Source organism: Sorex araneus, chromosome 2 (assembly GCF_027595985.1).
Source record: "Sorex araneus isolate mSorAra2 chromosome 2, mSorAra2.pri, whole genome shotgun sequence".
Classification (NCBI taxonomy): domain Eukaryota; kingdom Metazoa; phylum Chordata; class Mammalia; order Eulipotyphla; family Soricidae; genus Sorex; species Sorex araneus.
The window spans coordinates 137,825,855-137,848,744 of record NC_073303.1 but is presented as its reverse complement, the minus strand read 5'-3'; the positions used below and the strand labels follow the sequence as shown (position 1 = coordinate 137,848,744).

General features: G+C 40.7%; 1 protein-coding gene across 3 annotated transcripts in view; it reads right to left on the bottom strand.

The window, feature by feature from the left end:
- GOLGB1 (golgin B1) overlaps positions 1–17,549 on the bottom strand; it is a 71,870-nt gene extending 54,321 nt beyond the window's left edge. For 2 of the 3 annotated variants that reach the window (XM_055126063.1, XM_055126064.1), the window contains exons 1-4: positions 16,807–17,549; positions 9,545–9,639; positions 3,243–3,395; positions 2,601–2,753 (exon numbers count right to left, since the gene is read on the bottom strand). In XM_055126063.1, coding sequence (XP_054982038.1) covers positions 2,601–2,753; positions 3,243–3,395; positions 9,545–9,637 — 399 coding nt within the window. In that variant the 5' untranslated portion in view covers positions 9,638–9,639; positions 16,807–17,549. The remainder of the gene's footprint in view (positions 1–2,600; positions 2,754–3,242; positions 3,396–9,544; positions 9,640–16,806) is intronic. The other variant, XM_055126065.1, reaches the window with a different exon arrangement.
- Positions 17,550–22,890: the final 5,341 nt, after the last annotated feature.

The window sequence follows — 22,890 nt, the reverse complement described above, 5'->3', positions numbered from 1 at the left end:
AGAGATAGGAGAGGGAATCTGGGAACAGTGGTGGAGGGTACTGACACTGGTGGCAGGATAGGTGATGGAACATTGTATGTAACTCAGAGCCCTTGGAAGTAACCCCTAAACCCTTAATATTAATAAGAAAAATCATGAGTTTCAGAGGAGGAAGAAAACTTACAGAGGATCTTCTTAAGCTGGTAATAAGTATCATTTAGGCTCCAACTGGTGTGTGCCTAACTACATGTTTCCTATCTAATTCTAATATCTCCTAATATCTAATGACTCCTGTTTAATTATCAATACTTATTAATTTGTTGGCCTTCTTTTTTTACTGAACCACCATGAGATATAGTTACAAAGCTTTCATGATTGAGTTTCAGTCATAATATGATCAAACACCCATTCCTCCACCAGTGTACATTTTCTGCAATCAATGTCCCCAATATCCCTCCCACCACCCACGACACCTTTCCCACTGCCTCTATGGCAGACAATTTTGTTCTTAATCTCTCTACTTTGGGGCATTATAGTTTACAATACAGATACTTAGAGGCTATCATGTTTGGTCCTTTATCTGTTTTCAGCACACATCTCCAATCCCAAGCGATCCCTCAAAACATTATTGACTTAGTGATCCCTTCTCTGTTCCAGCTGCCTTCTCACCCAGCACATGAGGCAGGTTACCAACCATGGAGCAATATTCCTGGCCCTGTTTCTACTGTCCTTGGGTGTCAGTCTCATGTCATTTTATATTCCACAAATGAGTGCAGTCATTATATGTCTGTCCCTCTCTTTCTGATCATTTCACTTAGCATGATACTCTCCATGTTCATCCACTTACAAGCATATTTCATGACTTCATCTTTCCTAACAGCTATATAGTGTTCCATTGTGTAGATGTACCAAAGTTTCTTTAACTAACTGTCTGTTCTCAGGCACTTGAGTTGTTTCTAGATTCTGGCTATTGTGAACAGTGCTGCAATGAACATACAGGTTCAGCTGTCATTTCTACTGTGCTTTTTTGCAGCCTCGGGATATATTCCCAGAAGAGGCATTGCTGCGTCGTTATGGAAGATCAATTTCTAGTTTTTTAAGGAATGCCCATATTGTTTTCCAGAAAAGCTAGACCAGTTGGCATTCCCACCAATAATGAATTAGAGTTCCTTTCTCCCCACAGCCGTGCCAGCACTGGTTGTTCTTGTTCTGTCTGATATGTTCAGGTCTCTGTGGTGTGAGATGACATCTCACTGCTGCTTTGATGTGTATCTCTCTGGTGAGTAGTGATGTAGAGCATTTTTTCATGTGCCTTTTGGCCATTTGTATTCTTCTTTAAGGAAACTTCTGTTCATTTCTTCTCCCCATTTTTTTGATGGGGTTGGAGGTTTTTTTCTTATACAATTCTACTAGTGTCTTGTACATCCTAGATATTAACCCCTTATCAGATGGGTACTGGGTAAATATGCATTCTCATTCCATGGGCTCTTTCTCTGTATTATGGTCACTGTTTTCTTTGAGGTGCAGAAGCTTCTTAGTTTAATGTAGTCCCATTTGTCTATGTTTGTTTCCACTTGCTTGGTGAGTGGTGTTTCATCCTTAAAGATGCCTTTAGCTTCAATGTCATGGAGGGTTCTGCCTACATTTTCCTCCATATACCTTATGGATTCAGGTCTGATACTGAGGTATTTAATCCACTTTGATCTGACTTTTGTGCCTAGTGTTAGAGGTCTGAGTTCATTTTTTTCCAAGTAGCTGTCTAGTTTTTCCCAGCACCATTTGTGGAATAGGCTTTCCTTGTTCCACTTCACATTTCTTGCTCCTTTATCAAAGATTAAATGATCATATATTTGAGAGCCTGTGATAGAATATTCAACTCTATTTTATTGGTCTCTGTGTCTATTTCAATACCATGCTATTTTAATTACTACTGTTTTATACAGCTTGAAGTTGGGGAAGGTGATGCTACCCATCTTCTTTTTCCTAAGGATTGCTTTAACTATTTATGGGTGTTTATTGTTCCATATGAATTTCAGGAGTGTTTTATCTATTTCTTTGAAGAATGTCATGGGTATCTTTATAGGGACTGCAATGAGTCTGTATAATGCTCTGGGGAATATTGCCATTCTGACAATGTTAATCTTCCCCATCCATGAGCAAGGGGTGTGTTTCCATTTCCTAGTGTCCTCTTTTATTTCTTGAAGTAGTGTTTTATAATTTTCTTTGTATAGGTAGTTAAGCTGATTTCAAGGTACTTGATTTTTCTGAGGCACTATTGTGAACAGGATTGTGGTTTTAATATCTCTTTCTTCTCTTTTATTATTTGTATATAGGAAAGCCATGGACTTTTGGGTGTTGATTTTGTAGTCTAATTTGTTGGTTTCTTGAGTTAGTTGAAAACCTAGGTCAAAACTGGCATTTCATTTCTAAGCTTTGAATTGGCATTTGATTTTTCCTGTGGTATTTAGGCCCAGTAATCCAGATAGATTGCAAACTCAGTTAAAAAGGACTGCCATTAGTACTGTATTATTTTGGTTTCATAAATGTTTATGACTAGTAAATACACAAAATAGGGAGGCTTTTTACCATCAGAAAACACGTATGATACCAAATAAATATACCTTGGGAAGTTGCTCCTCTGAATGAGGTTCTGTAGGTAGAACAGTTCCTCCTTGTGCCTTCATTTCTTCTATGCATTTGTTCAAAGAAGTTAATTTGGCCTTAGCATGAAGTTTTAGTTTTTTTATTTTGTTATCAGCAGATTTTCTTTCTTCCTGTCAGAGAATAATGAGAGAAAATACAAATATGTTTACTCCTCACTTATTGAGCACAAAACAAAAGCTATTCTCAAAAAGCATTACCTTGCAGAACTGGAGAAATAATAATCAGTCTTTAATCATGAAAATAAAGAAAAAAAACTGTGACTGTCTCATTTATGAAATCTGTTAAATCTAATAAATAAGTCATCTCTAAACGCTGGACTAGAGCTGTTACCGACTGGATTCCACGGGACATCAAAAGACTACGTGGCCACCCACCTATGAGACAGTCAGACTTCTTTGTCAAGACCCTGATTGAATGGTTTGAGGCTCTTAGTGTTCCTGGAGCGAGCAGATTGCCATTAGGCTACACTAGCACGAAACAGGGACAAATAGAGATGTTACTGGCGCCCACTCGAACAAATTGACGAACAACGGGATGACATGTGATACAAGTGAATAAGTCACTTATCAAATGCTCAGAAGAAAAAAAAACCATGGAACCTGAAGAGCTTCATCCTTCTGTTGCAGTTGAATATCCTTCTCTCTTAGCAATTCTTTGAGCTCTACCACCATCTTCTCTGAATTAGCCAGCCGTTCCAAAGCATCTTGCTGTGATGTATTATTTAACTCCATGTTGGATTCTTGAGGTAATTCCTAGAATTTAATTTTAAGAAGTTCAATGCACCAGAAAAAAGATATTCACTTTCAAAACGCAATGCTTTTAGTCCAACTTCACCTTATCTTTTGCAAAAATTATATTCTTACTTAAGTCTGAAGGCCAGGAATATGTCAATACTAGAGTGCTCGCCTTTGAGGTTCAGGGAGGGAGGAAAAGAGGAAGGAAGGAACGGAGGAAGCAAGTTAGTTCCCCAGTCTGATCTATAATAATCACTATAATAGCAACCACAAAATATTATTTTGCAATGTTCAGCATTTTACAACTATCTCATTTGCAGTGGTTTCCTAGTTTACCAAAGATACAAAGATAAGCAAAGATCAGGACCCAATAAGTGGATCAGAACTCATAAGTGGAAGGAGGTATAAATATTTAAATTAAGAATACATGGAGTCTTTGACCTCCTCTCACCCCATCGCTGATCTGCTCTTCCAAGTCCTGTGGACCAGGGAAGACCCATAGCTCATCCTTTAGTAAAAAACCAAAAACGCATAGAGTTGTTGGATGGATCAGGAAAGAAAATCCATCTATGGGGACTGGAGTGATAGCACAGCAGGTAGGGTGTTTGCCTTGCACACAGCTGACCCAGTTCGATTCCCAGCATCATATATGGTCCCCTGAGCACTGCCAGGAGTAATTCCTGAGCATCACCGGGTATGACCCAGGAAGCAAAAGAAAAAAAAGAAAAGAAAATCCATCTATTTGCTGCCTACAGTAAATATATCTAAATTCATAGGATAGATAAACAGATTCACGGTGAAAGGATGGAAAACAATCATACAAGTCAATGGCTGACAAAAAAAAAACCTGGAACAGACAAACTTATATCAGACCAAATAGCATTCAACATATATATATATATAAAAAAAAAGATAGTAATGGACATTACTTACTGGTTAAGGAACAATAGATCAAGAAGTACTTTGATTAATATTTATGCACTAAATGAAGACTCACCAAAGTTCATAAAGCTCTGCTCACAAACATTAAAAAGAAAAAAATGATGAAAACACAATAAATAGCATGGGAGACTTCAATACTCCACTTTTGCCACCGGATAGATCATCCAGAGAGAATATTACTAAAGAGACAAGAGCTCTAAACAAGGAGCTAGAAGATCTGGGCTCACTGGACATATACAGGGTTCTCATCACCAAAAAGCTGAACATACACTCTTCTTTAATGCACATGGAGCATTTTCTAGGATAGATCATATATTAGGGCATAACTCAAATAAACATAAATTTGCAAATATAGAAATCAAAGAAACTTTTCTGATCATTACGTCATGAAAGTAGAAGTTAACCACAAAAAGATGTGAAAAACTCCAAACAGTTGGAAGTAGAACATAACACTGCTAAACAATTGGATCCAAGAGGAAATCGAAAAGGAAATGAAGTCTCTTTGAAAGCCTCTTCAACTAGTGGTGCTGGGAAAACTGGACAGCTATCTGCAAAAATAAATGAATTCTGACCTCTGTATAACACCAGGCACAAAAGTCAGATCAAAGTAGATTTAACACCTCAATATCAGACCTGATCCATGAGGCACATGGAGGAAAATGTAGGTAGAACCCTCCATGACACTAAAGTTAGAAGCATCTCTAAGGATGAAACTACATTCATGAAGCAAGTAGAAACAAACATAAACAAATGGAACTACATTAAACTAAGAAGCTTCTGCACCTCAAAGAAAACAGTGACCAAAATTCAGAGAGCCCATGGAATGGGAAAGCACATTTACCAAATACCCATCTGATAAGGGGTTAATATCCAGGATATACAAGGATATACAAGACACTAGTAGAATTGTACAAGAAAAAAACCTCCAACCCCATCAAAAAATGGGGAGAAGAAATGAACAGAAGTTTCCTCAAAAAAGAATACAAATGGCCAAAAGGCACATGAAAAAATGCTCTACATCACTACTCATCAGAGAGATGCAAATCAAAACAGCAATGAGATGTCATTTCATACCACAAAGACTGGCACATATCAAAAAGAACAAGAACAAACAGTGCTGGCACAGATGTGGGGAGAAAGGGACTATAATTCATTATTGGTGGGTATGCCGACTGCTCTAGGTTTTCTGGAAAACAATATGGGCATTCCTCAAAAAACTAGAAATTGATCTTCCATAACAACGCAGCAATGCCCCTTCTGGGAATATATCCCGAGGCTGCAAAAAACACACAGTAGAGGGGCTGGAGCAATAGTACAGTGGGTAGGGCGTTTGCCTTGCACACGCCCAACCCAAGTTCAATCCCCGACATCCCATATGGTCTCCCAAGCACCGCCAGGAGTAATTTCTGAGTACAGAGCCAGGACTAACCCCTGAGCATAGCTGGATGTGAACCCAAAAGCCAAAAAAATAAAAATAAAATAAAGAAGCACAGTAGAAATGACATCTGAACCTGTGTGTTCACTGCAGCACTGTTCACAATAGCCAGAATCTAGAAATAACCCAAGTGCCTGAGAACAGACAATTGGTTAAAGAAACTTTGGTACATCTATACAATGGAATATTATATAGCTGTTAGGAAAGATGAAGTCACGAAATATGCTTGCAAGTGGATGAACATGGAGAGTATCACGCTAAATGAAATGAGTCAGAAAGAGAGGGAAAGACATATAATGACTGCACTCATTTGTGGAATATAAAAATGACATGAGACTGACACCCAAGGACAGTAGAAACAGGGCCAGGAATATTGCTCCATGGTTGGTAACCTGCCTCATGAGCTGGGTGAGAAGGCAGCTGGAACAGAGAAGGGATCACTAAGTCAATAATGCTTGGAGGGATCGCTTGGGATGGAGATGTGTGCTGAAAACAGATAAAGGACCAAACATGATAGCCTCTAAGTATCTGTTTTGCAAACCATAATGCTCAACTCAAAAATAGAGAGAGAGTATGGGGGAAATTGTCTGCCATAGAGGCAGAAGGAGGGTGAGATGGAAGGAGTCAGGGGTAGGGGGATATTGGGGAACTGGGAACACTGATTGCAGAAAATGTACACTGGTGGAGGAATGGGTGTTTGATCATATTATGACTGAAACTCAAACATGAAAGCTGTATCTAATGATGATTTAATAAAAAAAAATTAAATAAAATGACTCTCTGAAACTCATGAGAATAAAAGTTATAAGCTATCAGAATCTATGGGTTAGAGCAAAAGCTGTAGTAAGGGGGAAAACAAAGCAAAAGGCCTTCATAAAGAAAGAAAAGCCCAAATCAGCAACCTAAACACACACGTAAAAAACATGGAGAAGAAAAAGCAAATAACAGGAAGTAAAGAAGTAGAAGGAGGGACATAATAAAAACTAGAGCAGAAATCAACAATACAAAAACCAAGAAATCAACTGAAAAATTCAAATGAAACCAGGAGTTCATTCTTTGAAAGAATAAACAAGACATATAAACCTTTAGCTAGACTTATGAGGAAAAGAATAAAGAGAAAGAGTTCTAATAGATCAGACATGAAGGGGAGAAACTATAACAGATCCTTCAGAAATTCAAAACATAATGAGAGGTTACTGTGAACAACTTTATGCTCTTAAATTGGAGAACTTAAAAGAAAATGGACAGATTCTTAGAGTAATGAAATCCCCCAAAGCTGAATGAGAAGGAAGTGGAAAGCCTGAACAGGGCAATCACAAGAAAATTGAAACAAGGAAGCTGCAAGATCAGAGCCATGGTTGCAGGGTGGACCCATTGAGGCAGCCCTGGAGGAGCTGCCTTGTTTTTTGTTTTTTCTTTTAGGGTCACATACGTCAATGGTTACTCCTGGCTCATACACTTAGTTATCACTCCTGGAGGTGCTCAGGGGACCATATGGGATGCTGGGAATCAAAGCTGGGTCAGCTGCGTGTGAGGCAAATGCCCTACCAGCTGTGTTATGGCTCCAGTTCCAGAGCTTCCCTGTTATCAGAATCACTGGCCACCAATACCCCATGGCAAAAAATGCATCTATTCAAAAGTGTCCATCAGAAAATCAAATACCTAGGAATTAGCTTAATAAACAGATGAAAGACCTATACAAAACAAACTACAAAATATTTCTAAAGGAAATAAAAAGACATGAGAAAAGGGAAACACATCCCCTTCCCATGGATTAGGAAAATTTACATGGCCAAAATGGCAATACTCCTGCAAAGCATTGTAATGGTCTATCTCAAAGATAGTCAATAAAAAATTTTTAAAAAAAACACACAAAAAAGTAATGTTGAATTCATATCTGCTTTAGTCAGCTTAATCAATGGCTGAATAAATAACAGTACTTCTACTGTATCACTGTCACTGTCACTGTCATCCCGTTGTTCATCGATTTACTCAAGTGGGCACCAGTAACGTCTCTATTACTACTGCATTAAAAAAAATAAAGATGGAAAGCATTACTTTCCACAATATCAAACTGTACTACAAAACTGTAGTAATTAAAACAGTGTAGTGCTGAAATAAGGACACATCCTCAGATCAATGGAATAGAGTTGAAAATCCAGGCACAGACCTGCCAATATATAATTTGTCTCTAATAAAGGAGCAAAAAAATATGCAGTGGAGCAAGGAAAACCTCTTCAACTAACGGTAATGAGAAAACTGGTCCACATGCAAAAAAAAAAAAAATGACTGACCTTCTTTTTTCTGTTCTTTTTAATTGAATCACCATAAGATACAGTTACAGAGCGAGAATTAGGCTATAAGATGTTTATTGCAAGAAACAATAAAATCATGCAATTTGCTGCAACCTGGATGGAACTAGAAGATATGTGAGTGAAGTAAGCCAGAAGAAGGACAATTACAAGATGATCTCACTTATCTGTGTTATGCAGAATAACTGGACGAGGAAACGCTATATAGTAATGAGTGGATGCCTAGATCATCTCTGACCTGACATACAGAAAGTAGAAGTACAGAGAAAGAGAAATGGCCAGGGAAAGGAAGAAGATGAGGAAGGGAAATAACAGGGAGCAGGAGTGAGGCGCCTCAGGCATACAGGTAATGTGGAGGAGTGGTATAACTATAACCTAAACCACAGACCCAACAGCACTGAAAGCATGAGATTCACACTACAACTACCAAACTTTAAAGTGTGCCTGTGAAGGTAGTACGCTGGGATGGGGGTGGGGAGGCAAGGAGAACTTCAGAATGCTGGTGAAAGAAAATTGACAATGGTGGTGGGATTAGCACTAGAACACTGTGGTCCTAAAACTCAACTATCAATTATAAATCAAGGTTCTTTAATTAAATATTTTTTTAAAAGTTAAAAAGAATAAGAAAACATTCTCAGTGAGAAAGCAATATTACTATCTATTCAGAAAATCAGACCACATATTTTGATTTCTTATGTAGTCCTAAGAAAGTACAATACACACTGTAAAAGTAGCAGTAGAGGAATTTATACTAGTAAACAAATACTCTCAAAAACCGAAAGGTACTTCATTTGTACCATTTGTTATCCAAACCTTCCTTTTAAATAAGAAGGAATATGTACTCAAGGAGTTAAAACAATCTAACAATAAACAAGGTTCAGGGTCAAAAAGAAAAGATCTTTCAAATATCATCCAGAACGCTGGAGAGATAGTACAGCTGGTAAGACATTTGCCTTGCATGCAACTGACCACAGGTTCAATCCCCAGCACCCCATATGGTACCCCAACCCCACCAGGAGTGATCCCTAAGTCCAGAGCCAGGAATAAGCCCTAAACACTGCCAGGTATGGCCCCCAAACAAACAAAATCTTACCTGGAATCACTATCACTTTGGCTATTAAGTCAACCTGATAGAAGGATAATTTATAAATTCATGATCCTCCATCTAACACAAAGGATACTCATATTACTCTACTCTACTCCCTCTCCCTCTCCCTCTCTCTCCTCCCCTCCCCACTCCCACTCTTCTGGCATGTGGTGGTTTTCAGAGCTTACTAGTGACTGTGTGCACAGGAATTACTCCTAGCAATGCTTGAACGACCGTATGTGGTGCCAGGGATCAAATAGTGTTGTACACAAGCAAAGTAAGTACCTTAGTCATTGTACTACCTCTCCACCCCTCCTTCCATCCTATTTTTTTTCCTGAAATGAATATAAAACATATCTCTATCAATCTAATTCAAAACAGAGTTACTTACAGTGTCCATAGAAGTCATCACATTCAGATCAGTGTCATCACCTGATAATTCATGTAAAACAACATTTGCCAATCCTGACAATCGACTCAGCATTACTGCAGAAAAAGAAAAGAATCAATAAAGTAGATCTAGTTTCTCTTATACTGGTAAATATATTATCTATAAATAAAATAGTAAGAACTTCAGACGATATATATGGGACTAAAACTGAAGCCAGTTAATGTTCTTAAAAAGGCAACTGAGGGAAGTTGACACTGGTGAAGGAACTGGTGTTGAATTATTTTATGCCTAAAATGCAATTATTAATAACTTTGTGAATCATGGCTCTTTAATAAAAATTTTTTAAAGGCATCTGAGAATGTTTTTTCAAAGACTTTGAACAAAGTCTACTAAAATTCTTATGGAACCATAAAACTTAATAGCCTAAACAAAAGATGGGAGGCACTGCAGTTCCCAACCCTGAACTGTACTAAAAAGCTATAATAATCAAAAAAGCATGGTACTGAAATAAAGACAGATTGCAGACCAATGGAAAAAAGAGTCCTGAGTTAAACTCCCAGATCTCTGTACAGATAATCTATGACAAAGGAGCAAAATATATGAAGTGGAATCAAAAAAAAAATCTCTTCAACAAAAGGTCCTGGGAAGATTGCAAGGCCACATACCCATGTTCAAAAATGAAATTAGGATTGTATTTTACACCACTTACAAAAGTAAACTCAAAGTGGATTAAAGACCTCCAGATCAGACCAGAAGCCATGAAATAAATTAAAGAGTATTGAAGAAAACATTGGCAGAACTCTCCAAGAAACTGACCACAGAGGCAAAGACAACAAAAACAAAAATAAGTGGGACTACAAAAAATTAAAAGGCTTCAGCATAGCAGAAGAAAATCGAGCTATATATATAAAAAAATACAACCTTCTGAATGGCGAAAATATCTGTATACACCAAATAAAGGCTAATATCTAAGATCTACAAAGCACTCACAAAACTAAATAAAAAAGGCCAACACCCCATCCTGAAATGTTGAGAAATGAACAGACACTTTCCAAAGGAGATAAGTAGATGGCCAATAAGAATAACTGTCACTCAGGATTAAGGAAATGAAAATCAAAACAACACTGAGAAATCAACTCATGCCATTTTAATAGGCACTCTATAAAAAAAGTCTATGTTGGTAATTGTGGTGAAAAAAGAATCCTTATCTACCGCTGGTGGAAAAGTCCTCAGGTTCAGACTCTATATAAAACAAAATGGAGATACCAAAAAAAAAAAAAAAGAAAATAGAACCCCCATAAGTGGTTTCTGAACCCCAAAACAAAAAAACAAAAAAAATATTCTGACTATTAAAAAAAACACACTTGCTACTTTATTATCTACTTTATCCCTAGATAAAATTCTTGAGAAATAAAAACTTCAAATTCACCAAAATACCTGAACACAACTAGTGGCAGCTTTAGTTGCAACCGTGCCAAACTGGAATCAATATAGATGTGCTTCAGCAAGTAAATGGTTAATACTGATCCATGCAGAGGTCAGGGATATAGCTCAAATGGCGGGAACACATGCTTTGGAAGCAGGAGTCATGAATATGATCTTGGCACCATTGGATATCAACCCAAACCCAAACTGCCCCATCCCAAGAAACTATGGTACATACATACCATGGACATATTACATAGGGAAGGGGGGGCATTAAAAGGAACTATTGACACACCTAACAATTTAAATGTGTATTCAGAAAATTTTGCCAAATAAACAAAGAAAGCCAATCACAGAAGCTACATACAGTGTTTCTGGTTTCTGAAATGACAAAATTTTATAAATGAACGTCAGATTAGTGGTTGTCAGTTGCAAACGGTTTAGAGGTGGACAATGGCTATAAGTCATTATTGAAAGAAATATAAGACAACAAGAAAACAAAAACATATTCTTGTTTCACAAGTTAATAATGAAGAAATACCATTATTAAAATGACCAGCTATACAAAACACTATAATAGATTTAATGAAAAATTCATCAATGTTCTCAGGGTCATGGTCTTCTTTGTACTTTTTTTTTCTTTTGGGGTCACACCTGGCAACGCTCAGGGGTTACTCCTGGCTCTGCACTCAGGAATTACTCCTGGTGGTGCTTGAGGGATCATATGAGATGCTGGGGATAGAACCCAGGTCAGCTGTGTGTGAGGCAAACGCCCTACCTGCTGTATGATCTCTCTGGCCCCCAGATATATTCTTTGGGAACAACTACATTAGGGAACAAATAGTAAAACTTGTATGAAACCATAAGAATAGTCAAAGTAATTTGGGGGAAAAAAGTAGATGGCATCATATTACCTGACTTTAAACTTTACATGAACATACAATAAAAATGACATTAATGGTAATAGCCATTAATATGTAACACACTCTGAAAAATATTATCATCACACCCATTGCATATAAGAGAAAAACTGAAAAAACTGAAACATTTCAAAGATCTTTCCTCTGACTAAGCCACAGAATATGATTTTTCCTCAAGCTCTTTAAATTGAAAATGCATTGCTTTTTTATGTAACAGTGTGAAAATATGCACTATTGAAGAAAAGAAAGATCATTGAGAGAACAAAAAACCAGGAAGAATGATACAGATGTACCATTTCTAGTCAAAGTAAAATACGTTTCTCATAGATTGATTCAGGAACCTAACAGGGAAAGTGGAGGGCTTGAGGGTAAGAGAACAGATGGGAGTCAGGATTAGTCCCTAGCTCCACTATAAGATGGTTATATCACTGGGTAAGTCACTTTATAGTTTTCTAATATGAAATTGAAGATGGTTGCCAAGGAGCATTCCAACACCCCGTATTAGGAGTTCAAGATTCAGCTGGGGTTTTTGTAACTGTTGCCATGAAAGGAGTAACATGGAGATGGAAACGAAAGACATCTTAATAGGCAGTTAAGTGGTTTCAGAAGTTTAGCTCTCTTGGAGGCAAGATAGCTATTCAGTCATGTTTAGACTCAATGAAGAAAGATGAATCACTGTAGAAAACAAAGGGGAAAAATACGAAGAGTAAAGGGGAAAAGATTCATGTTCGTAATAATAAATCCATGTAAGGATTATGTATGACGGTGGGACAATGTTCTTACCAGACTTTACAAAGCACCTGAATCATGAGTAGCAACTTAAGAATAAAAGCTCTGTACTGAGGCCTGTAATCCAGGCAGGACAATTGTAGTCAACCCAGGTTTGATTCCCAACATATGGTCCCCTGAGCCATACCAGGATACCAGGACAAAGCCAGGAGTAAGCCCTGAATATAGTCAGGTGTGGCCCAAAAACAAACAAATTAAGGGGGAAAAAAGAATAAATAAACCTCCTTGTCAAAGACAGACTTCAATAAAACACTTTGGCAAATAAAACAATCCCTTAAAGTTAATGACAACCACGCCTTCCACAAACTTGCCAAATAATCTCAACACTTATAGAAGAGGCAGAACTTAAAAGTCAATGAATGTCTTATTCACTCAGTCTTCACTGCTATTAGTACTTATTTTCAAAGTATCTACTTGATGTTGAGCATTCTGCTAAAATTTTTTTGAAAAGAGACAGAAGTGAAAAGAGAAGTATAAGAAAAGTCACTGAAAACAAAGAATTTACAACACAATACATGAGGGTAAAATAACAAAACAGTGAATGCTTTCCTCTGTGGACATTTTTTCTAGGGAGTCACACCCAATGATATTTAGGGGTTACTTGTGGCTCTGCACTCAGGAATTACTCCTGCAGGGTCAGGAAACCATATGGGATGCGAGGGATGGAACTTGAGTCAGCTGCATGCAAGGCAAACGCTCTACCCACTGTACTCCAGCCCCTTCTGTGCAACTGAAATACAACATTTGCTTTGGAATTTAAGTCACATTATCCCCCCAAATAAAAACACAGTGATATTGTTAAGACTTTCAGGTTACTCCTCAAATTTAATGCATATTTGGTTGAGCCTTGCTAGTTGATCTTAATTATCAAAGTAATCTTCAACCAAATGGAGGATGCAATATAATTGAGAAAATGCAATATTATAATTTTACAATTGAAAATAAAAAACTTTTTTCATGACACACTGTTTTTGTTTAGCATATCGGGAAGCAAATTATGGCTCAGCTGTATGCAATGCTATGCACTACATATCTTTGCAATTTACATTTAAGTTGTCCTAATTACTTTATACATTATTTAAAAATCCTAAGGTGGAGGTGCTGTCAATATCATTTAAAAGTGCATAAAATGGGCATACAGGCTTTGAATAATTTGAGTCAGAGTTCAAGAAAGGTACTAAATACCCAAAAAGATTATCCATTTTTTGAGTAGTCTCATCTGCCCACATTCTTTACTGGAACATAAGATAGGGATAAGGGCATGACAGCATGTAGGTACAGACACGCACACACACATGCATACACATGTAAACATAAGCTTTGTAAGCATCAGTTTTTGACCAATAGATAAAAATATTTCCAAGGTTATTGCCTCAAAGAATTCCACAAAACTGATACTCCAAACTCACACAAGCGCACAATGACATGTGTACACACATAAAAAAGGAGAGTGACATCTAATGGAAAACAATCAAATGCACATCAATAAGGAACGGGCTAAATACTTTGATATTGCTAAAAAAATTCTGGATAGAATATAAAAGAACGATATAATTTTATAAATATGAATAGTCTCTTGCTCGCATGCCTGGCTGTCTTCCCTGGGGGGCCCCCTCGGAGAGGATGGGCTCCAGCTTCCATCCTCACCCCGAGCAGAGCTCCTGGCAGCCGAAGACCACCAGAACCTAGCTACAGCCATGCTCAAGGCCCCTCTCCACACATTCGGACAGGCCTCACGCATGAAGGTACCGGCAGAGGAACCAAGGTGTGTGTAATCCCATCAACGGCCAACATCCAGAGACTTAAAAGCGAGCTCCCAGAAGTGCATGGCCACTTTGTGGATGCATGATATCTTGCAGCCTATTTCTCCCTCTGGGAGAACCTGACAAACTACTGAGAGTTTCCTGCCCACATGGGACAGCCTTGAAAGTTTCCCATGGTGTATTCATATGCTAAATCCAGTAACAAGCTGGATCCCATTCCCCTGACCCTGAAAGAGCCTCCAGTGCGACATCATTGGGAGGGCCGAGTCCAGAGAGACTTCTAAGATCTCAGGGAAAGGACGAATGGAGAGGTTACTGAGCCCACTCGAAAATCAATGATTAATGGGATTTCGTGATTCGTGAATAGCTAAAATGTAGTATATGAGGCAAAAGATATAGAATAACCTGTGTATTATGATTCCTGTTGTGGTAGAGAAAACGAAGGGAATAGATATTATACATGCATTTGAATATCTGAATAGGATAAAAAAAAGTTAACAGTAAACAAATTATTTATAGAGCTTATGTCAGAGAAATAGGGAGGAAAAGGGTAAAGGAAGACCACGGAGGAAGATATTTATGTTGATTATAGTCTTTATTTGAATTTCATTTTACCAGAAAGCACACACAGCAGATACTAAAATAGCATAATTAAAAGTATGTTACAGACCCTAACCTCTCTCTTTATATATAAAAACAACAGACTGGTATGTAATAATGAATGCAAATGGAAAAAAAGAATGATGTGACCCTTAAGAGAGTTAGGCAGAAGGGATAAAAAATTATCCCCTAAAGATTATTTTTAGGATTAATAGAAGCTGTATCCCAGAAGGAGGTTATCAAACAAAAATAATTGAGGACTCTACTCCCAGTATGGTGGGCTTCATAGATGCAAAGAACCCCATTAACAATAAGGAACGAGCAACGAGCAGCTATGATGTGCGTCAACAGGCAGAGAAAAACTTCCCAGTGCTGGAAGAGAGTGGAGGCAGAGAGGGGAGATTGGAAAGAACCTCTAACTGCTCTCTAGTCTTGAAATATCCCAGTGTGGAGGCAACAGTATTTTTTCATCCATTAAAGACAAAACGTATCCTTGACAGTACACTTTCAAGGTAATTCAGACTTTATAATATATAATATTTGGAGAATGCTGTTCAAAGATGTCTTATTGAGAGAGCAGGCAATTAAAAGTTTGGAAATGACTGACGTGGTCAAATTCCTGCAAAAGAGGATAGCATTAAACGATAATTCTTCCCAAACGATAGTCTGGGAAGGATGAAAACGGTGTGAAACCATTAGTGCACAAGGTCTGCAATTTTCATATTGTTCAACTATTCCCAGAATCTATTTCATGAAAAGTCTTGCTACTTTCCAAAAGCACAAATCCTTATTTTGAACCATTCTAACAACGTATCATTCTTTGAATGCACGGTCGTTAAAAAAAGAAAAGAATTGCAAATACAATTACTTTGCATGCCCCTGGAAGGGACTTCAGCCCTTCTGTAAAGAATTCTCACTGTCATATAACAGCACATCTCGAAGAAAGCTCCCAACCATATTCAAAAGTGGAAGCCGTACTCAGCCAGTGATCTCTGTCCCTTCTTAAACTGTCCTCTCCCCAAAGACCAAGAGGGAACACTGTAAAATAACTCACACATCTATTTCTCACAGACCAAGGCGTCAACTCTCTTCTCCCCGTTCAGCAGAGTCAACATCCTCCTGCCACCCGGCCTCGCTCACTTTTCCTCCACAGCTCCCCTTGGGGTGCCCCAGCCTCTGGCAGCCCGTCCGCCTCTGGATCCTGGACTTGACTGGAGGAACCGTGATGACCAGCCCTATCTCAGCTCCACCGAGCAACTCCTCAGCAAGCTCTCGGCCAGCTCCGCACTTGGCTCCCACGATCGGGGATCTCCGCCCTCCAGGCCTTGGGTTTGTTTGGGTCCCGCCTACCCTTTCCCGATTGGGGTTTCGGAGGGCCCGAGCTCCGCGGCCCCGGCGGCCTCTGGGGCATCAGCTGCTGCGGGAGACTGGCCAGAGCAGGCCGCTCACGGAACGAGGCCTGCACTGTACAGGCACGGAGCCCAACGTCCAGGTCCGTCGCTGCCGCGGGGCAGCCTCCTACGACCGGGCAGACGGTGCAAACGGAGCCCGCGGCGCTGCTCCGGGACACGCAGAAGCCCGAGGGGGCTGACAGAGGCCTGCTCGGGGACAGGGGGCAGAGCGAAGAGCCGGATGCCGGCCGAAATCCCAGAGAGGCGGGGCGGGGACCCGAGTGTGGCTGCTTTGGCATATCTGCGCGGACTCTGGAGAACGGGTGACCGCCAAAAGACTTAAGGAGCTGAGCTGGGGCGCCTCCCCCACTCACCTGGCAGAGGCTGCCGCGGGAGACTCCAGCTGCACCCCTCCCAAATTTAAGCCACGTCAGCTCCGGAATCCCGTGCGCGACACCTAGTGCGGCGGCGCCCCACCGGAGAACTCAACCACTCGCCGCTGGGACGGAAAATGGGATTAGCAAGGACCAATCAGGGCGAGGCGCACGGCGTTACCTAGGAGACCGGGCACGCCTTGTTTGTAACCAACCCATCAACGCTGACGGTAAACCAATCAGCGTTAGGAAACGTTCCGCTTCCTCAAAGAAATAGCCAATGGTGGGAGGGCCGGTGAATGACGCCACAAAAGTTCCGGAAAAAGAGCTTGGGGGCGAGCCGGAAATGGCAGGAGGCGAGCGCGCTGGGCAAGGTCAGGTGTTTTGGGGCCAGCTGGTTCACTGCGTTCTGCCCAATGCCCCGCAGCGTTACCTGTAACTGACCAGGACCCGGACTTCTTTGCAGAGTCTCTGTCCTGTGGCTGTCAGCGCCGTTAGAATGATTGAATCAGCTGTGCGAAGGACTTAGGGATATGCATTTTGCTCTTGGGCATAAAATATTAGAGCCGGAAAGTTGTTCGTCTATTATGACCTGAAAATTTTACCTTGAAAAAATGGGCACCACACTAAAAATACTAGCCCAAAGAAAAATAGTAATTTAGTGATGGAATTCGAAGAACTGAAAACTGACCTCTATATGAAAGAGAATCAGATCTATCTCTTTGCATGAAAGAGGACTTGCATGAAAGAGGAAATAGTGAATCATTGGGAAATGTTCTTAGGAAGTGGCCCTTGAACTAGGCTTTAAGGAAGGAGGTGAAATATTAGAGCTCAAGGCCTGAATGTAAGTCCCATTGTGAGTCAATGAGCAATTCAAGTAATGGTTATACCTGAGGCTCCTTCCGCCCCTTCAATGGGGCTGTCTGGGGCCGGGGGTGGTGAGGTGGGGGAGTAGTTGTCATCACCAATTTGGGAACCACTATTCTATACTAATATAAGATTTTAAGAATCTAAAAAAAAGACCATTTCATAAAAAATACAAATTTCAGGTGTGAGTTCAAAGTGCGATGCCAGCACCCCCCACACCTTCCCATCTCCACTTGGTGTGGCCCTGTTGGTACCCAGCACTACTGACCCAAACACAGAACCCATAGTACAGGGCAGAGGGAAGCAGAATATCACTGGGAGTGGACCCTGGACTTTGAGAACTACTGAGGATACCAAGAAAAAGATGTGTGGTGGGTGGGTGGGTGGGTGGATACCTAAATTGTCATCCCGTTGCTCATTGATTTGTTTGATCGGGCACCAGTAATGTCTCTCATTGAGAGACTTATTGTTACTGTTTTTGGCATATCCAATACGCACGGGTAGCTTGCCAGGCTCTGCCGTGTGGGCTCCATACTCTCAGTAACTTGCCGGGCTCTCCTAGAGGGGCGGAGGAATTGAACACGGGTTGGCCGAGTGAAAGCAAACGCTCAACCGCTGTGCTCCAGTCCACCTAAACTAGAAGATATAAATATGTACTAAAAGTATTGATCACGGTGCCTGGAGCTATGGCTCAGCAGTATAGAGTCTACCTTGATTTTGTGAGACAGAATGTATAATATTTTGGAGTGCCACCATTGGCTCTGCCAATGTCTCCCCAGACATGACCTGGTAAGCACCACAACCAAGTGTGTGACTCATGTTGTGGCTAAAACACACAACTACAACAAAGGGATGGGAAGGGAGTGTGTATCTGAATAAATAGAAATATTTCCTGTTCTGCTTATAGATGAGTCAACAAAAGATCTAAACAAACAATTCACTAAAGAAGATGTATAGAAGGAAAATAACATGAAAGAAGCTCAATTTTGTAACACCTGGGAATTGCAAATAAAACAATCAGATATCATCACATACCTTATAGAGTAGGAAAATTTTAAGACACCGGTAACAAAATGCTGGCCAAGATGTGCAGCAACAGAAGTGCTCATTTGTTGCTGATGGGAACAAATTATGATGGCCACTTTAGGAGCCAATTTGGCAGTTTCTTACAAAGCTAAACAGATTTAGCATATTATCCAGTAGTCACACTTTATAGTATTTGCCCAAATTGTTGGAAACATAGCTATGCAAAAACATGCATATGAATGTTTACAGCAGCATTGTCCATAATTTCCAAACAGCAGGTAAATGGATAAACTGCTATTTATCCATACTACAGAATCATTGTGTCACTGTCATCCCGTTGTTCATCAATTTGCTCGAGCAGGCACCAGTAACATCTCCATTGTGAGACTTGTTGTTACTGTTTTGGGCATATTGAATATACAATGGGTAGCTTGCCAGGCTCTGCTGTGCAGGCGAGATGCTCTTGGTAGCTTGCTGGGCTCTCTGAGAGGGTCGGAGAAATCGATACTACAGAATATTGTTAAATAATTTAAAGAGTCTCTTGCCCCCGTGCCTGGCTGTCTTCACGGGGGCCCTTCGGAGGGGGTGGTTGAGTTTCCCTCCCCGCCCCAAGCAGAGCCCTTGCAGCGGAAGACCTCCGGAACCCAGCCACAGCCATGTTCAAGGCCCCTCTCCACACGTTCGGACGAGCCTCATGCATGAAGGAACCGGCAGAGGAATCCAGCTGTGCATGTGCAAGACCCAAGGCTGAGATCTCCACACCTGCTTGGATCGGGACTGGGCCTCATCTGCCCAGATCCCCCATTTTCCAGTAGCTAGACGATCACAACCAGAACTGCCCCCAGTGCCATGAAATCCCATCAACGGCCAACATCCAGAGACCAAGCTCCTGGAAGTACGCGACCACTTCTCAGCCTCGAGACCCTTTATAGCCTAGTTCTCCCTCTTGGAGAACCTGGCAAGCTACCAAGAGTTTCCTGCCTGTATGGGAGAGTCTGGCAAGCTCTCCATGGCATATTTGATATGCCAAATATAGTAACAATGATGGGTCTCATTCCCCTGACCCTGAAAGTGCCTCCAATGCAGCACCATTGGGAAGAATGAGTAAAGAGAGGCTGCTAAAATCTCAGGGCTAGGACGAATAGAGACATTACTGAGACCGCTTGAGAAAATTGACAATCAACGGGATGATAATGATGATGAATTTAAAGAAATAGTCTATCATATCATGAAAAGACAGAAAAAAACACAAATGCATGTTGTTACATGAAAGAAACCTATCTAAAAGGCTATTACTGTATGATCCAATAATATGACAGTCTATAAAAGGTAAAACCACAGACAAAAAGAATTAATAGTTTTTAAGTCACTGAAACAATTCTTTATGATACTATAGTTGTGATTATGTGATATTTATCAAGATGAATAAAACCATAACAGTTTAATGTAAATGATAAATTTTGGTTAATGTATCAATATTGATCTGTCAATTGCAAAAAAAAATCTCACACTAAAGAAGATGTTTTACTCAAATTTTTTAGAAATCTAAAACTATACAGTGTGCATACATACACTGTCAAATTTTACCCAAAAAAATTAGGCAATTACAATCACTTGTATCACTTGTCATCCGGTTGACCTTTGATTTGCTCGAGCGGGCTCCAGTAATGTTGCCATTTGTCCCTGTCGCGTGCTAGTTAGTGCAGCCCAATGATATCTGCTTGTTCCAGGAACAGGAAGAGCCTCAAATCGTTCATTCAGGTATTTGACGAAGAAGTCTGACCATCTAGTTGGTGAGCAGCCACGCAGTCTTCTGAAATCCCGTGGAATCCAGTTAGTAACAGCTCTAGTCCAGCAGTTGTCTCTGAATCATATTACATGTCCGGCCCATCTGATTTTTGATGCCTTGGCAAATGAGACAGTGTCCTTTATTCTTGACCGTCGATAAAGGTCAGAACTCCAGATTCCTTCTCTCACTTGAGTGAGACGTGATCCTCCTAGCATAGCTCTTTAGATTCCTCTTTGGGATACCCAAATAGTGTTCTCATCCTGTTGCATAGGGCCCAGGTCCCTGAGGCATATGTTAGTGCAGGAAGAATGGTGGAATCGAAAAGATGGGCCCAGAGTCGGAGGTTCTTTGTCCTCTTAACCATTTCTTCGATGCTCTTGAAGGCATTCCACACTGCTCTCTTCCTCCTGCACAGTTCTGGCGCCAAGTCGTTCCTAATGTTGATTTCTTGACCCAGGTACACATAGCTGCTGCATTCGGAGATGTTCCTTCCATTGAGAGCAAATGGAGCTTCAGGGACTAGTTCATTTTTCATGAGCATCATCTTGTTGAGATTCGGCTGCAATCTGACCTTTCCACACTCGCAGTTGAAGTCAGCCAGCATTTGTGCCGCTTGGCTAATGTTTGGCGTTATGAGAAGGATGTCATCAGTGAAGTGGAGGTAGTGTAATTGCCGACCGTCTATCTTCACTCCCATTCCTTCCCATTCCAGTTGTTGCATGATGTTCTCGAGGGTGGCATTGAAGAGTTTCGTTGAAATGGTATCACCCTGCCACACCCCTCTCTCTACATCAATGATCACTTCCTTGTAGAATGGTGAGATCCTGGTGGTGAATCCACAATACAGCTCGAGGAGGGTTTTGATATACTGAGTTTGAACGCCCTCTTTGGCTAGGGCTACTATTACTGCTTCAGTCTCAACGGAATCAAGGCCTTCTTTTTTTTTTTTTAAATTTTTTATTAGAGAATCACTGTGATGTACAGTTACAAACTTATGAACTTTTGTGTTTGCATTTTACTCATACAGTAATCGTTTACCCATCCCTCCACCAGTGCCCATTCAACTCCACCAATGATCCCAGTGTCCCTCTCACCATGCCCACCCTATCCCCATCCCCCACCACCCCACCCTGCCCCTGTGGCAGGGCATTCCCCTTTGTTCTCTCTCCTTTTGGGTGTTGTAGTTTGCAATAGAGGTATTGAGTGGCCACCATGTTTGTTCTATAGTCTACTTGCAGCTCGCATCTTCCAACCTGAATGGGTCCTCCCGACATCTTCTACTTGGTGTTCCCTTCTCTATCTGAGCTGGAAGGCCTTCTTTAAGTTGATGAATGGTTAGACAGCACAGCATCATGAACTCTCATGAAACTTTAATGAGTTTGGTCACTGTGTGGATATGGTCTATCGTGCTGAATCCCCTTCGGAACTCAGCTTGAGCGCATGGTTGTCCTTCGTCTAGTGTTCTGCCTACTCTATTTAGGATGACACGAGTGAACAACTTGTAGACGACAGACAGCAGGAAGATTGGGCTATAGTTGCCGATGTCATGGATGTCTCCCTTCTTGTCCAACAGAAGGGTTCTACTGGTTTTCCACTGAGACAGAACTTTGCATTCAGACAGGTAGCATGTAAAGAGCCAAGCCAGTGTATTGATGAGTACTGGCAGCAGATTCTTCAGGTGTTCAGGTCTGACCTTGTCCAGACCGGGTGCTGTACGTGTCTTTACCAATGAAATGGCATGTCGGATTTCGGAAGGGAGGACATTGGGAACAACATATCCATCCTGAGGAATTTGGTATGTGGGCAGGTGGACATGGCTGTCAAAGAGATCTGAGTAGAAGTTGTGAATAATCCTCTCCATTGCCCTTCTGGAAGATGTGATAGATTCATCAGGATGTCGGAGGGCGGTCATCTTGGTCTTGTAGTTGGCGAAGGATAGGCGAGCATTGCGAATACTTTTCTTGGCTTCTGCTTCATCGGCCAACACTGCTGCTCTTCTCTCTTTGAGGTCTTCCTTTATCGCATCTCTGCACAGCTTTGCGAGCTCGGACGTTAGCTTGTGGTTGCCTGAGGCTCGCATCAAACTACGTTGATGAATGAGCTCAAGAATTTCCGAAGACAGGCATCTGTTTGTGGCTTTCTCACTCTTGGCATTCTTCACACAGTCATGGAAGTGCTGAACCAGTCGATCGTATTCCTTGTCGATGTTGTCAAGGAGGGCATCTTCCTACGTTGCTGCAAGAGTGCCAAAGAGCTCCCAGTTGGTGGCCATTCTGGGAGTTGCCATATTATACTTAAATTTTGCAGACCTTTCTCCCCGCTCTGTGAAGTAGAATTTTGCACGAAGAAGACGGTGGTCCGATCTCATTTGGAATTTTGTGACAACAGCAACATCTCATATG